The sequence below is a fragment of the Lathyrus oleraceus genome, chromosome 7 (genome assembly GCF_024323335.1).
Source record: "Lathyrus oleraceus cultivar Zhongwan6 chromosome 7, CAAS_Psat_ZW6_1.0, whole genome shotgun sequence".
Lineage (NCBI taxonomy): Eukaryota > Viridiplantae > Streptophyta > Magnoliopsida > Fabales > Fabaceae > Lathyrus > Lathyrus oleraceus.
The window spans coordinates 6231205-6245641 of NC_066585.1; the positions used below are offsets into that span (position 1 = coordinate 6231205).

General features: G+C 36.2%; 1 protein-coding gene across 3 annotated transcripts; it reads left to right on the forward strand.

Moving 5' to 3' along the window:
• Positions 1-361: 361 nt before the first annotated feature.
• Positions 362-14152, forward strand: LOC127107684 (uncharacterized). Of its 3 annotated transcripts, XM_051044997.1 has the most exons (20): positions 362-525; positions 1128-1169; positions 1293-1364; positions 2139-2186; positions 2331-2372; positions 2510-2599; positions 3849-3960; positions 4073-4118; positions 4246-4317; positions 4545-4607; positions 4721-4875; positions 4980-5044; positions 6362-6512; positions 6632-6737; positions 6835-6970; positions 7479-7543; positions 7616-7780; positions 13456-13528; positions 13618-13675; positions 13784-14152. In XM_051044997.1, exons 1-19 carry the CDS (start codon positions 522-524, stop codon positions 13653-13655), a joined length of 1545 nt encoding a protein of 514 aa, XP_050900954.1. In that variant the 5' UTR covers positions 362-521; the 3' UTR covers positions 13656-13675; positions 13784-14152. The 3 variants fall into 3 exon arrangements, with proteins under 3 accessions (XP_050900954.1, XP_050900955.1, XP_050900956.1); XM_051044998.1 differs by lacking the exon at positions 2331-2372; XM_051044999.1 differs by lacking the exon at positions 1293-1364 and having other exon boundaries at positions 373-525.
• The last annotated feature ends 285 nt before the right edge of the window (positions 14153-14437 follow it).

Here is a 14437-nt window from a genome sequence, read left to right on the forward strand (position 1 = left end):
TTGAAAACGCAGACAAGAAAAATGATGTGATTAAGAAAGCCAGAAAACACACAAACACATTAAATATCAACAATGCATAAACACTTTTATGAAAAGATGAAGACCTTTGATATAATTGAAACCCTCAATTAATAATTTATTTATCCTTTTGTTGAGTCATTACATAGTTGACATGTCACGTTGACAAATACTAACGTTTTCTAAACTAAACTAACAGAAAAGACTAATAATATTAACGAAAGTAATATTACGAAATCAAACAATAATATTATTTTAATTGAGGGTTAAAAAAGAATTCAAAATTAATTTAAGACACTTAGTAATTAGTTATCTCTTAAAAATATTAAATAACTCTAAGTTGTAATTTATGATGTCGATCTTTTTTGACAAATATAAATTCACTCTCATAAAAAAAATAATTTGGCACACACAAACCTCACGCCTCTTAACAAGGTGCTCGACGAAACCCTCGCACTGCACTACTACCTCTCCAGAATCTCATTATTCCTTTTTCCATTACCATGGGTACGTTCTCTAAACGCGAATTTATCATCATCTTCTCAATTTAACTTCATTTTTTTCTTCCCATTTTCCCCCCATTCCGTTGCTGTTTCATCTTAATCTCTCGTATGTAGGTTAGATCTGCACGTTTCCAATTTTTCTTACTAATTTTTTCATCTAAGCTTCATCAATCGCTTAACAATCAATATTTCTTCGTTTTTCTTGTTTTTTCTTTCATTTCTGCTTGATTTCTAGTAATTGTGTGTTGAATTACTCAACTTGTAGTTCAATTTTATAACCTTATTGTAAGTTGTAACAGTAAGTTGAGTTTTGCATGTTATGGTGGTGCTGGTTTTATTGGGGCTATGGCTTGATTTTATAATTATAATTATTTTTCTGATTTTTTTTGGGGTATGGTGATGGTCTTTATTATTAATAGTTTTTTTTGTTGCTTAAAAGTATACAATTTATAGTTCCTTTTGATTTCACTATTTTCCATAAAAATAAAAAAATTGAAATGATTTTATTGAGTTTCTTTGATTGAATCAAAAGCTTTCTCTTTGAGGTTTTAAGGAAATAGGGGGAGTTGGGGGTAATGTTTTATGTTTGTTTTGTTTGAATGGTAGATATCGAAGAGGACATTCGGTCTTTACAGCTTGACTCAGCAGGTAATCCACAGACTAAGTGCTATTTTTTTTTTTGCATTTTTGTTTATTTATTTATTTACTTATTATCTATGGATGTGTATGATTTTTTAATTTTTCTATCCAATCTTGATTATGATAAAGCAGAAGACATAAATGGGGTTGTAAATCCAGAAGATGAGAAGCCAGATGTTGATAATTTAGATAAGATGGATGAAGGTTTGTTGTCCGGAAGTGGTTGGTTTTGTGTTTTTCTGTGCCTTCCGTTATCATGTTTATATTTTACGGGAAAGTAAATCTCATAAGTATCAAATTTGTCGTGGCATCATTATGCTTCATTATTCTTTATTCTCTATTCTTTTTTTTTCTTCTTATTTTGGATGTCGTTTAAAGTATCCTCATAATGTCATTACCAATTTCTTTTGATATCAACCTTTTTCTGCTTCTTACATGCATGGGTAAATGTTTTGTGCAGTAGCAACTTTCATTCCCCCCAACACAATCACTTTTTATTTCTCAATTGTTCAGAAAGATCGTTTTGATGTAGAACTTTAATGTTAATGGTTGAAAAAAGGGACTCTTAAGAGAGATTCTAGAAGTGGGAAACATATGCGTTCCTCTTTTCTCTCCCTTTTCTTCAAGTCTCTTTTTGTATTCCTGAACTTATGGGAATAGTAATTTCACTCTATTGGGTCATCTTCTCTGAATGAGCCGAAATACAGACTGTCCCCAAATATGTCTCATCCAATCTATGACAAGCTCAGTTGTGTAGGGTCTGTTTGCTTTGTCAGTATTCCTATTATTATTAAGTTCATATATGCAAGCTCAGTTGTTTCTTCTAGCAATGAATAATGCGTTAGTTCTTTATGTGTTCATTGTTGATTGTTTTATTGGTTGTTTGCTGCCTATGTTATTTGTTTACTCCTCTAATAGTATAACTTAATGAGGGAGATTGAGAGCATCATATGAAGAATTTCAATTTGTCTGTTTCAGATCCAAAGCAGGAGGTTCAGACTCAGGCGGTTGAGGCCGAGCCAAAAGGTATTGAAAATTTAGTTTTCTAGTATGTCATAACATATGCGTTGTACATTTACGTACGTTGCTGTTTTAAAATTAGACAACTCAATGCCAATTAAGATATCAATGTCTATTTTCATGTCCTCACTCCATGACTTGTATTTGTAGCAAATGATAATGAAATTCAGGCTGTTGAGGCCGAGCCCAAAGGTATTGATAATTTAGCTTTCTAGTATGTCTGACATATGTGTTGTACATTTAGATTGCTGTTTCGAAATTAGACAACTCAATGCCAATTAAGATATCAATGTATTTTCATGTCCTCACTCCATGACTTTGATTTGTAGCAAAAGATAAGGAAATTCCTTCAGTTCAAGATGAAGAAGTTGAGCAGATGGAGAAAAGGCACTTGAATGTTGTGTTTATTGGCCATGTTGGTAAGTTGATGAATCCCACATGGTTGCTTTACCAGTATATATAGGTTACTACAAGGGTTCCTTTTTGTCTTTTATTCAGCTTTTATCACTGTTCAATCGATCAAGATTATGGGTTTTCATGTATATCATCTTTGCATCATAGGATTGAATGTCCATTGATTCAACTGCATATCAAATGAATTTTAGATGTTGTTCATGGGCTACTAGAGGGGTTACCCTTGTTGCTTTTGTTTACTGGTTACTTCCCTCTGGAATTTTTATTTTCAAGACAGAAGAAATGAATGTATTCTTGACCTGGATGATAGGGTTTCACTCCTCACTTGTTATCCATGTGGTGATTGACATGTAATCTGTATATGTCTAGTAACTTGTTTAGTTTGATTAATTTGGGAGGATAATCAGTTTTTCTATGATGGTTTGGAAATAAACTAAGCCAATAACGCAGACTAAACTTGTTTTGAATAGCTATGCACATATCAGTAAACATGTTAGGGAAAATAAAAGACTTGTGCTAGTAAGAGAGGTGAGGTGGAAGAGAATATGCATGTAGGATTTATTGTAAATGCCTAGACATGTGGCAGCTGGGGAGACAAGTCAGGGAGGTGTGAATTCAGTTTGGAAATAAATTGCTTAGAAGAGGGCAGGGGGAGAGAGGAACAGCAGGGAGAGAATTGCGTAAATAAGAGATATTGGGGTGGTAAGGTGATGGTGGTAGGGATTGAGTCCTAATCTAAAATTGTTCTTTTTTTTTCATTCCTGTTTGTTTTTGTTTTCAAGAAGCTAGAGCTTATTTCTGGTGTAAGTTGTAAGTAGCTAGTCTCCCATGTCCCATTTATCTAATACAAGAACTCAGTTCCTGTTACTTTCTTTTTTCACACGACAATACATTTATCTCGGGATTAATCTACATTTCATTCGCTGTTTAAGTAGTATGGATAACAGATTTTAAAAGCTACCTTTCTTGCATTGTCTATATTTATCAAGAATTCAAGATATTTCTGGTGTAAGTTGTAAGTAGTTAGTCTCCAATCTCCCATTTGTCTAATATAAGAACTCACTTCCTGTTACTTTCTTTTTTCACACGGCTATACATTTATCTCGGGATTAGTCTACATTTCATTCGCTGTTTAAGTAATATGAGTCTTTAACACGTTTTAAAGCGACCTTTCTTGCATTGTCTATACGTTCCCGTGTTCATTCAGAATAATTTTGTTCTAGTGGTGATTTTTTCTTGTTCATCTTGCTCTAGACGCTGGCAAGTCTACAACTGGAGGCCAGATACTTTTCCTTAGTGGTCAGGTTGATGATCGAACTATCCAAAAATACGAGAAAGAAGCTAAGGACAAAAGTAGAGAAAGCTGGTTAGCTCATTTACTTTGTTTCTCTATTGAAATTGTTGTACGATCCCAATGCTGCTTTGCTGCCTCATCATTTGTTTTCTGCTTTGCTTAATGATTTAAATTTATATGCCAGGTACATGGCTTATATTATGGACACAAATGAGGAGGAAAGAGCAAAGGTATAAGTAAATTTGCTGATAACATTTAATTGGTTTATCCATTTTAATGTAGATCTCCCACTTTTGCTTGTTAATCATATGAATTTGGTTAGGACTCATAGTAAGAGTAAAGTTGTGATAATTACAGGGGAAGACAGTTGAAGTTGGAAGAGCACACTTTGAGACAGAGACAACAAGGTTCACCATTTTGGATGCACCCGTGAGTATATGTATTTTGCTTGATTCTCTTCAGACCAGTTTTCCGTGTCTCGGTCTTGCATGTTCTGGTAGAGTAATAATAGTTTCCCATTTTTGATTGATTATTCAGCAAACTTTCTGACTAAATGTCTTCCCTTGACTTGATTGTCACCATATCTTTAATTGAAAGTAGTATCATTTTATGCTTCTGTAGTAAACATTTAACATTAAATTACATTGTTTATGCAGGGCCACAAGAGCTATGTTCCTAATATGATCAGTGGTGCATCTCAAGCTGACATTGGAGTGTTGGTAAGTTGATACGTGACAGTGATTCTGTTTCTTGTTCTTCAGCATATGTTTCTTCACAAACATTTGATGATATGTTTATCTTTTCCTTTCCATGTTCTATGCTCATCAATCAGGTAATTTCTGCTCGGAAGGGAGAGTTTGAAACTGGATATGAGAGAGGTGGACAAACTCGTGAACATGTCCAGCTTGCAAAAACATTGGGTGTGACTAAGCTGCTCGTGGTTGTCAATAAAATGGACGATCCTACAGTAAACTGGTCAAAAGAAAGGTTCTCTCTCTCTCTCTCTCTCTCTCTCTCTCATATATATATATATATATATATATATATATATATAATTGTAATGAGATATCTTACTGGTGGTGTTCCATTAGGTATGATGAAATCGAGTCAAAGATGATTCCATTTCTAAGGCAATCTGGATACAATGTAAAGAAAGGTATCTTCTGCCTTTTATTTGCTCTAGAATGTGGGAACTTTATTTTGCTTGTTTATTTGATTCTTCTTTTTCTGGATGCTGGTGTGAATGCATTATAAATAGTGGGCGGGTTATGTTGCTTTAACATTGGGAACACACTATATAGTTATGATTTATGAACATGACTCGAGTGACAAACGGCCTACCATAGTTCACTCTTAAGAATTTCCTATTCTCGTCTAGCGTGGTGGGGAATGTTGTAACTTGCTGGATGCTCTGGAGCTTGAGATATGTTGAAGATGGTTGAAAGGTTTGTAGTTTCTTTGTGCACTGATATGTTGAAGATGGTTGAAAGGTTTGTAGTTTCTTAGTGCACTGAGATGTGGGTATTGAGTTCTCAAGGGATGAATGAAGCCACGATATTAACGGGAATGAATAGAAGCTTTGTTCAGTGTTATTAATAGCGGCCTGGAGCGGCGCTATCCTGGGAAGTTGTCCCGGCCCGGCAACCCTCCGCTACAGAGGAGTGCTGCGCGTCGCAGTTTCAAATAACGGCCGCTACATGTTGGATAGCGGGTCGTGGGTGGTTCCCGGCCCAAGCGGATTTTGACCTGTTTTGGGGTTTTTTGAGTTTTTTGGGTGCGAAAACGCTCTGAGTTCTGAGCAGCAGCGGCGGAGAAGAACAGAGAAGAATGAAGAGACACAGCCGAAGGATAGAAAGAGATGAAATGGTGGAGGCAGATTATGGAAGCATAAATATTTAATCAATAGATAAATATTCAATCAATAAATCCGTAATAAACAATTGAGACAAAAAAGGGTTGAAAAGTCAAAAGTCACTTTTCAAAACCCAACGTGATGATAGCTGTATACCACATACATCCCATATTGTTGTTAAAAATATAATATGGGTTTTTTGAAAAAGAATAAATAACAATAATAGAAATAATAATGATAATAATTAGTCCTTTTACCCTTACCACTGTTTTTATATAATTTCTCATATAATTATTAATATAATTATTCCGCCATCCCATTTTTGGAGTAGGCCTCTCTGCTCTGCTATCTTGAATTAATAACTCTGGGATTAATAACTCTGGCTTTGTTTACTTTTAGGAAAATTAGGATTGAGATTTGAGGTTATTTAGTTCGAGCAAAGACTATTATTGTCCTGCTCTGCAAGTTATTGTGTGGGATTTGAAAAAAAATATAAAATGGTCAGAGTGTCTCCTTTTGAAAATCATTTCCTACCAATAATTTCATATTTTGTGCATGTCTTTACCAGTTTAATAGATTATGCAAATGGAGTTATTTTAGTATTATTTTTTTATTTAACAGATGTCTCGTTTTTACCAATATCGGGGCTCATGGGTTTAAACTTAAAAACTAGAATGGATAAAAGCAGTTGTCCATGGTGGGACGGGCCTTGCTTATTTGAAGCCCTTGATAGTATCGACGTTCCTATGGGAGATCCCAAAAATCCTTTCAGGTATATTGCATTTCTAAACCTTTTATTGCTATCTTTTCCTTCCTAGAGGTCCGGTAATTCTTTATTTTTAAAGCTCAACATTTTTTGTTTTGCATAGATTGAACTTCTGACATTTGCAGGATGCCTATAATTGACAAGTTCAAAGACATGGGAACTGTTACTATGGGCAAAGTTGAATCTGGGACTATCCGTGAGGGAGATTCCCTTTTCATCATGCCAAATAAGGTAGTGTTTATAGGGTGTTGTGAGCTTTGTCTTTCCGTTCTTTCTTCCGCCTTTTCTTCTTTAATGAACTTGGCAACAACTGCACATTATTTTGTAGGATCAAGTTAAAGTTATTGCTGTATATATTGATGAAAATCGGGTTAAACGTGCCGGACCTGGTGAAAATTTACGGGTTCGAGTATCTGGTGTTGAAGAAGAAGACATATCATCTGGGTTCGTCCTTTGTAGTGTTGGTAAGGATTTCTTTTCTCCCGTTTATTTAATGTTGCCGGACTTGAAAGAAGCGTCACAGGATTCACGGAAACAGTACATTTTAGAAGATATTACTAGGGTTTAGGGTTTATTGATAACATATTTTAGAAATCAGTATTAACAAACCATTTTGATGCATTGTTTAAAAACTAGTTTATTTTGGTAGTATTTCATTTCTTCCTGTTCTTATATGAAAAGTTTAGCCATGCCATGAGATTTTGCCTAACTAATATACTAGACCTCGCAGTTCCCATTCCAAGAAGTTGCAAATTGTATTGTTTTCGTTTGGATTTGAAATTCATCCTAAAACTGTAGTAGGTTTAAAAATTTGTCTTGATTGTTACGGTTCCTGATGGTGACAGATCTTTTCCCATGATAAATGTGCTTCTAGTTATAGTCCATTATATATTGCGATCTATTTCATTTATGTCGAGATCCATTTGTTATATGGTGGTTTCTTATGCAGTTTTTGTTTACTCCCTTTTGCAGCAAATCCAATACCAGCAGTTACCGAGTTTGTTGCTCAGTTGGCAATACTTGAATTATTGGACAATGTGTGTATCCTCTCTTTTCAGCATATTGGAAGTTAGAAGTAGTAAATTAACATCTTTACATAAAATTTGCAGGCTATTTTTACTGCTGGATACAAGGCTGTTCTGCATGTCCACTCTGTAGTTGAGGAATGTGAGATTGTTGAACTATTGCAACAAATTGACCCAAAGACAAGGAAGCCTATGAAAAAGAAAGTTCTCTTTGTAAAGAACGGCGCTGTTGTATTATGCCGTGTTCAGGTGCATTTTTTTTACATCACAAGCGTGGAAGCTAATTTACATATTTTTTTATTGGTTGACAATCTTTTATTGACTTGAAATTGGTGGACAATACAATATGTTGTAGAATATTTTACTGATATATTAAAAAGTGATTCTTACATGTTACATCTACATGTTTTAAATAAGAGAGAATAGAAAACCTAATGGGCTTTGACTAATGGGCCTCATTACTAATAGAAATAATTACTATTTACAATCTAATATTTACAACACTCCCCCTCAAGCTGGTGAATGAATATCTATCATTCCCAGCTTACAAGTAAGTTGCCTGAATCTTTCGGTTGGTAAGCCTTTTGTTAACACATCTGCCAGCTGATGCCCGGAAGAAACGTAAGATGTAGTTATCAATCCACTATCCAACTTCTCTTTGATAAAATGTCGGTCAATCTCAATGTGTTTAGTCCTGTCATGCTAAACAGGATTATGAGCAATACTAATAGCCGATTTATTGTCACAAAACAATTTCATAGGACCTTCACATTGTATCTTCAAGTCTTCTAGAATTTGTTTCATCCACAATAGCTCACAAATTCCTAGTGCCATAGCTCTAAATTCTGCCTCGGCGCTTGATCGAGCAACTACACTTTGCTTCTTACTCTTCCAAGCTACAAGGTTACCACCACATAGAAAAGTACAATAGCCTGACGTAGATCTTCTGTCACTCACTGATCCGACATAATCCGCATCAGTGTAAGTCTCCATAGTTAGATTTCCACCTCTTTTAAACAAAAGTCCTTTCTTTGGAGTTGCTTTAAGATATTGTAGAACGCGGTCTACAGCCTGCAAATGTCTCACCCTCGGATCATGCATGAATTGGCTTACCACACTGACTGCATATGCCAAATCTGGTCTAGTGTGTGCCAAGTAAATCAATTTTCCCACTAATCTCTGATATTGACCCTTGTTAACTTTCTCACTTTCCTCCTCAAAGCTTATCCTGTGATTTTGTTCAATGGGAACACTTGCAGGTTTGCATCCAAGTTTGCCAGTTTCCTGCAAAAGATCAAGCACATACTTCCTTTGAGAAATAAAGATGCCTTGCTTTGAGTAGGCTACCTCAATTCCCAAGAAATACTTGAGTTGCCCAAGGTCTTTCATCTCAAACTCTGTTGATAATTTCTCTTTGAGGAAATGTCTTTCAATCAAATCATCTCCTGTAATAATAATATCATCAACATAAACAAGAAGTACAGTCAGTTTTCCTCCTTGTGAATGTTTAAAAAATAAAGTGTGGTCTCCTTGACTTTGCTTATAGCCCAAACACATCATTGCCTTTGTGAATCTTCCAAACCATGCCCGAGGGGATGCCCGAGGGGACTGCTTTAGTCCATATAAGGCTTTCTTCAATTTACACACCTTGTTGGCTCCATTTGTTATGCCAACACCTGGTGGAATCTCCATATACACTTCTTCCTCTAAGTCTCCATGCAAGAACGCATTTTTAACATCAAACTGTTGCAATTCCCATCCACATGAAGCAGCAAGAGATAGTAAAATTCGAACAGTATTCATCTTTGCCACTGGGGCAAATGTCTCCTCATAATCAATACCGTACGTCTGAGTATAACCTTTTGCCACTAGTCTTGCTTTGTACCGATCAAGTGTACCATCAGATTTGTACTTTACAGTATAGATCCATCTGCATCCAACTGGACTTTTGTCTCTTTTCCTTTCAATAATCTCCCAAGTACCATTTTTTTCAAGTGCTCTCATTTCCTCATCCATAGCTTGGACCCAATTTCTATTTTGCAATGCTTCTTCAACAGATGATGGGATTTTCACAGAATCAACAGCTGCAATAAAACTTTGATATTGTGTGGAAAGATGTTTAGTGGAGACATATTGAGAGATAAGGTGTCGATATAGGGAGGGACAAGATCTTTTATCCTTCCTCAAAGCAATGGGTAAATCAACTGGATTAGTGTCACAAGTATCAGAAATGGCACAATCATCACTAGAGGAATCATTTTCAGTACTTACCTCCGGTTCAGGCGATTGAATTTGTTTCTGGAGAAGGACAGGTTTACTTCTTCTCTGATACACTAGAGTTGGTGCTGGAGGTGCTGATTCCTGTAAAACAGAAGGCCTTGAAGGACCAGGAACACTTACTGGCTCAGATTCAGGTGTTGAACTAGGACTCAAACTCAAATTAGGTGACAACTCGGGTTCAAGAGAGGGAACACTGATAGGTGTTCTAGGGAGGCTAGGACCAAGGATCAGAAACTCGGACTCAGACTCTGACTCTAAGTCACTTATGTTCTCCCCCTGAGACTGAGAACGAGTGAAATATGACACATTTTCATGAAAGGTGACATCTTTGGAGACAAAGAATTTTCGACTCGGAGGATGATAACATTTGTACCCTCTTTTGTTGGGTGCATAACCCAGAAAGATACATCTGACAGCACGGGGATCCACTTTGTTGCGATATTGTTTGTGAACATGAACAAAAGCAACACAACCAAAAATGCGAGACTCAAGAGTGTGTAAGATAGGAACAAATGGAAAACGTGAAAGCATAAATTGGGCAAGACTTTTATTACCTAACACTCGAGATGGGACCCGGTTAATCAGATAGGCAGCAGTAAGAATTGCCTCACCCCAATAAAAGGTAGGAACAAACATTTGAAAAAGGAGAGATCTAGCAACTTCAAGTAAATGACGATTTTTTCTTTCTGCGACACCGTTTTGTTGTGGGGTGTCAACACATGTGAATTCATGGAGAATGCCGTGTTTACTAGTGAAGTTGGAAAAGGTATGATTGACATATTCTTTACCATTGTCAGAACGAATTCTTTTTATGCCTTTCCCAAATTGCGTTTGTACCATATTATAAAATTGGATAAATATTTGTGGTACTTCGGATTTAGTATTCATCAAGAAAATCCAAGTTACCCGAGTACAATCATCAATAAATGAGACAAACCATTTTGCACCAAAAATATTAGAGGTAGGGGCAGGTCCCCAAACATCATAATGAATCAAATCAATAGGTTCATCACTTTTATTAAAACTGGACGGAAAAGATACACGATTGTGTTTTGCCAACTGACAAACATCACACTTAAAAGACTCAACAGAATGGTGTAAGAACAACGACGGAAACATAGACTTAATTATATAAAATGGAGGATGACCGAGACGCTTGTGCTGAAGCCAAATTTGTGAGGCTGAAGAGAAAGACTGAGACTGGAAACAGGAGGACACTACCTTTGGATGGTCATCAGAAAAGTAGTATAACCCTTCCTTTTCCTTAGCAATTCCAATCGTCTGCCCCGTGGTAAGGTCCTGAAAAACACAATGGGACATAGAAAAAATTACTTTACAATTCAGATCACGGGTAAGCTTATGGATGGAAATTAAATTGTGGGAAAGTGTGGGAACATGAAGCACAGATTGCAACTGGAATGGAGGTTGCAAGTCAATATTTCCAGTGCCAACAACACAAGCATGAGAGTCATCAGCAACAGTGATATAAGGAATACTCGAAGGTGTGGTATAAGAGCATAATAATGTGGAATCAAATGTCATATGATTAGAAGCACCAGAGTCAAGAATCCACGCATTCTTAGGAATATTACCACAAACAGTAAGAGATCGGGAACACAAACTCTTACCAGTAACTGCTAGAGACCCAGAACCAGAAGGCTTACTCATGGAGTCAAGCATATAACCTTTTTGAACGACAAAATCCTTAGCATTAAATGGGGCTGGTGGAGGTGGAGGTGGATGATCGTTAATAATCTCAGCCATTGAAAGGACAATCGAGAGAAAACAAACCAAGAAACAGGATGGGTTAGGGTTTCAAAGATGAGTGAACAAAAACAAGAAGCACGATGTGCTACAACACAAAACAACAATGACCTAAACACCCAAAAACAACAAAAAACTGCAAACTGCAGTAAAAAAAAAAAAGACTCCGCTACAAGGCGGCTAGGGTTTAGGCGGAAGCGAATCCCTCAAAATCGGGAGCTCTTGATACCATGTTGTAGAATATTTTACTGATATATTAAAAAGTGATTCTTACATGTTACATCTACATGCTTTAAATAAGAGAGAATATAAAACCTAATGAGCTTTGACTAATGGGCCTCATTACTAATAGAAATAATTACTATTTACAATCTAATATTTACAACACAATATAAATAAAAAGCAATTGCTGGAATTGTTATCATGTAATCCAGAGGGCAGTTGTTAAGTATCGCAGTTAGCCTCTTAAAGGAGTATAAACACCTGCTATGCTCATCGGCTATGCCCCAGAATACTGCTACTGCAGTCTTAAATCCTAACTTCAGTTACTGATGATAATAATGTCAGTCACATTAGCATAACTGTTAGTCAGATAGCTGTTATATTCTGTAGCGGAATCAGTTGTTAGTTAGTATTGTTCTGTCACTTAAGAATATTTGTGGCCTGCATAAACATGTTGTATGTCTAATATTGATTTAATGAAATAATTCCTCTTCGTATTTGGGTTTGGGATCCACCGAAGAGCTAGCTCATGGGGTGAAGGTTGCTCCCCACTTAAAACCTCTATTTAGGTCATACACTATCTAATATGCGAGGCTCTTGCAGCCAGGACTGATCTGGAGCATGAATTATGCAAAACTTGACATCTGCTGGTGGCCCAATGGATCTAGGATAGACTATCTTTCCATCTTAGAATTTTAGTTTGGGTCTAATTCAACCCTAAATGCTAGCTTGTAGGCCAAGTGTTGCCCAGTCTTTATAACATATTATAAGGACTATTTAGGCTTATATTACTATCCAATGTGGGGCTCTTAACAATTTTTTGTTTTCTTTTTTACACTCTTTAGTATGATATTAAAGCCAATGCTTAGGTTCACCCATGGCTTCTGACCTATCTCCTTTGCTTGTGGATCCTTCTTCGTTGCTGACTATTGTGAGCCGACCACCGCCACACTCTTTTCTGGCGCAGTATGTGCCAATCACCTTCTCCTTTGTCATCTTGGAGAAATTAGATGACACAATCTTCTTAAATTGGAAACAGTTCGAACATGCATTGAAGGGACAGTGTCACCTTTTCTACCGGAATCTAGCCATTCCCACGAGCTTTCAACCAGAAGATTGCAACCTAGGTTTCATCAATCTGGCATACACAAACTGTGAGAAAGAAGACCAACTATTGATCCATGATTGAAGTCATCACCTTCCTCTGTCATGAGTCTGTCTTCCATGAACTCACTGGTTTGGCCCTTTCTTTGAACCCGTGCATAGTGTAACATTTATTACCAGGCTGCTCTTTTTATTACATTACTGTAGATGGACTTACCAGGGCTATGATAAGGCTGTTATTGAATGTGCAGAACAATTTCGAAGTCTTAGAGAGAGAGAGAGACGCATTCATTGCTGATGCTCGATTGATTTTTTTTGTTTTTCATCCGGGCCTTGTTAATTAGTGCCCAAGGAAATGTTATTTGCTAAGAAATCAGAAGATAAACATTATTTAATGAATAGTATGGTACTTAATATGTTAGTCTTAAAAAGTTTTATTTTTCATTAAATACCCTTTATTTTTGACTCTTTAGCAAGTGCCATTCAGGTTTGTCTAACATTTTACTTTATTTGGAAGAGTTTATTTTCATCTTGTTTTGGTGACATGCTTGCAGGTTAGTAACTTGATATGCGTTGAGAAGTTCTCTGATTTTCCACAACTAGGGAGGTTCACTCTTCGTACTGAAGGTAAGGATTAAGACAGATTGTTCTACTTCCAAAACGTGTTTATGATACTTAAACATGTCCAAACTGTATGACGTGCTCTTTTCCTGCAGGAAAAACTGTTGCTGTGGGAAAAATCACTGCTATGTGAGTGTAAAATTTTTGACTGAGGTAAAAAAAACATCCATTTGCATTGTTGTCCTGCCCTTGCTATTTGGTTCTTGCCTTTGTTTTTTCAAATGAACTGACTAATCATGGATAGGATGAACATTCTTGCAGAGACAAATGGAGTGGCAGCATTGGGGCATATTTGACAGCATTAAATTTGCCATATATCCATTTCATTTTGGAATTTCTTTTGCTTTATCTTGGGGCAGTACTCAATGAAGAGTTAGTTGTTGCAGCTGGTGCCCATGTACAAGGCCTGGTTGCTTCAGTATTATACTGTTGGCGGCTTCCAACCATCATACTGCATGTGATATATAATTGAAATGGATTGTTATGAATCGATCCACCCGATTGATCGAACATGTTTTATTAATCGAACGATTTTTCTAGTCGTAGTTGACTAGGGCAGGTTTTATATGATGTTTGATAAATGATTTTTTACTATATTATTACTGAGTAAACCTGATGGAATTTTGTTCAGTTGGATTTATCTTCCTATTTCTTTGACGAGGAACTAATATAGCCGGAAATTCAATGTGCTTGAGTTTTTTTGAGTGAAACATGTTCAGTTATTATTAGAGTAATTGAGGCACGTCCCCCAATTTTTAAATAAAATTCCCCATTATGTGAAACTCATTTGAAAATGCTTATAAAAAAGCCTACTAAGAGTCTGTTGGTAACAAAAAAAAAAGCTTTTAGCTTTTTCAGCTCATATTAATAAAAACAAAAATATTTGCTAACTTTCATTTAGCTTTTAATTTGTAA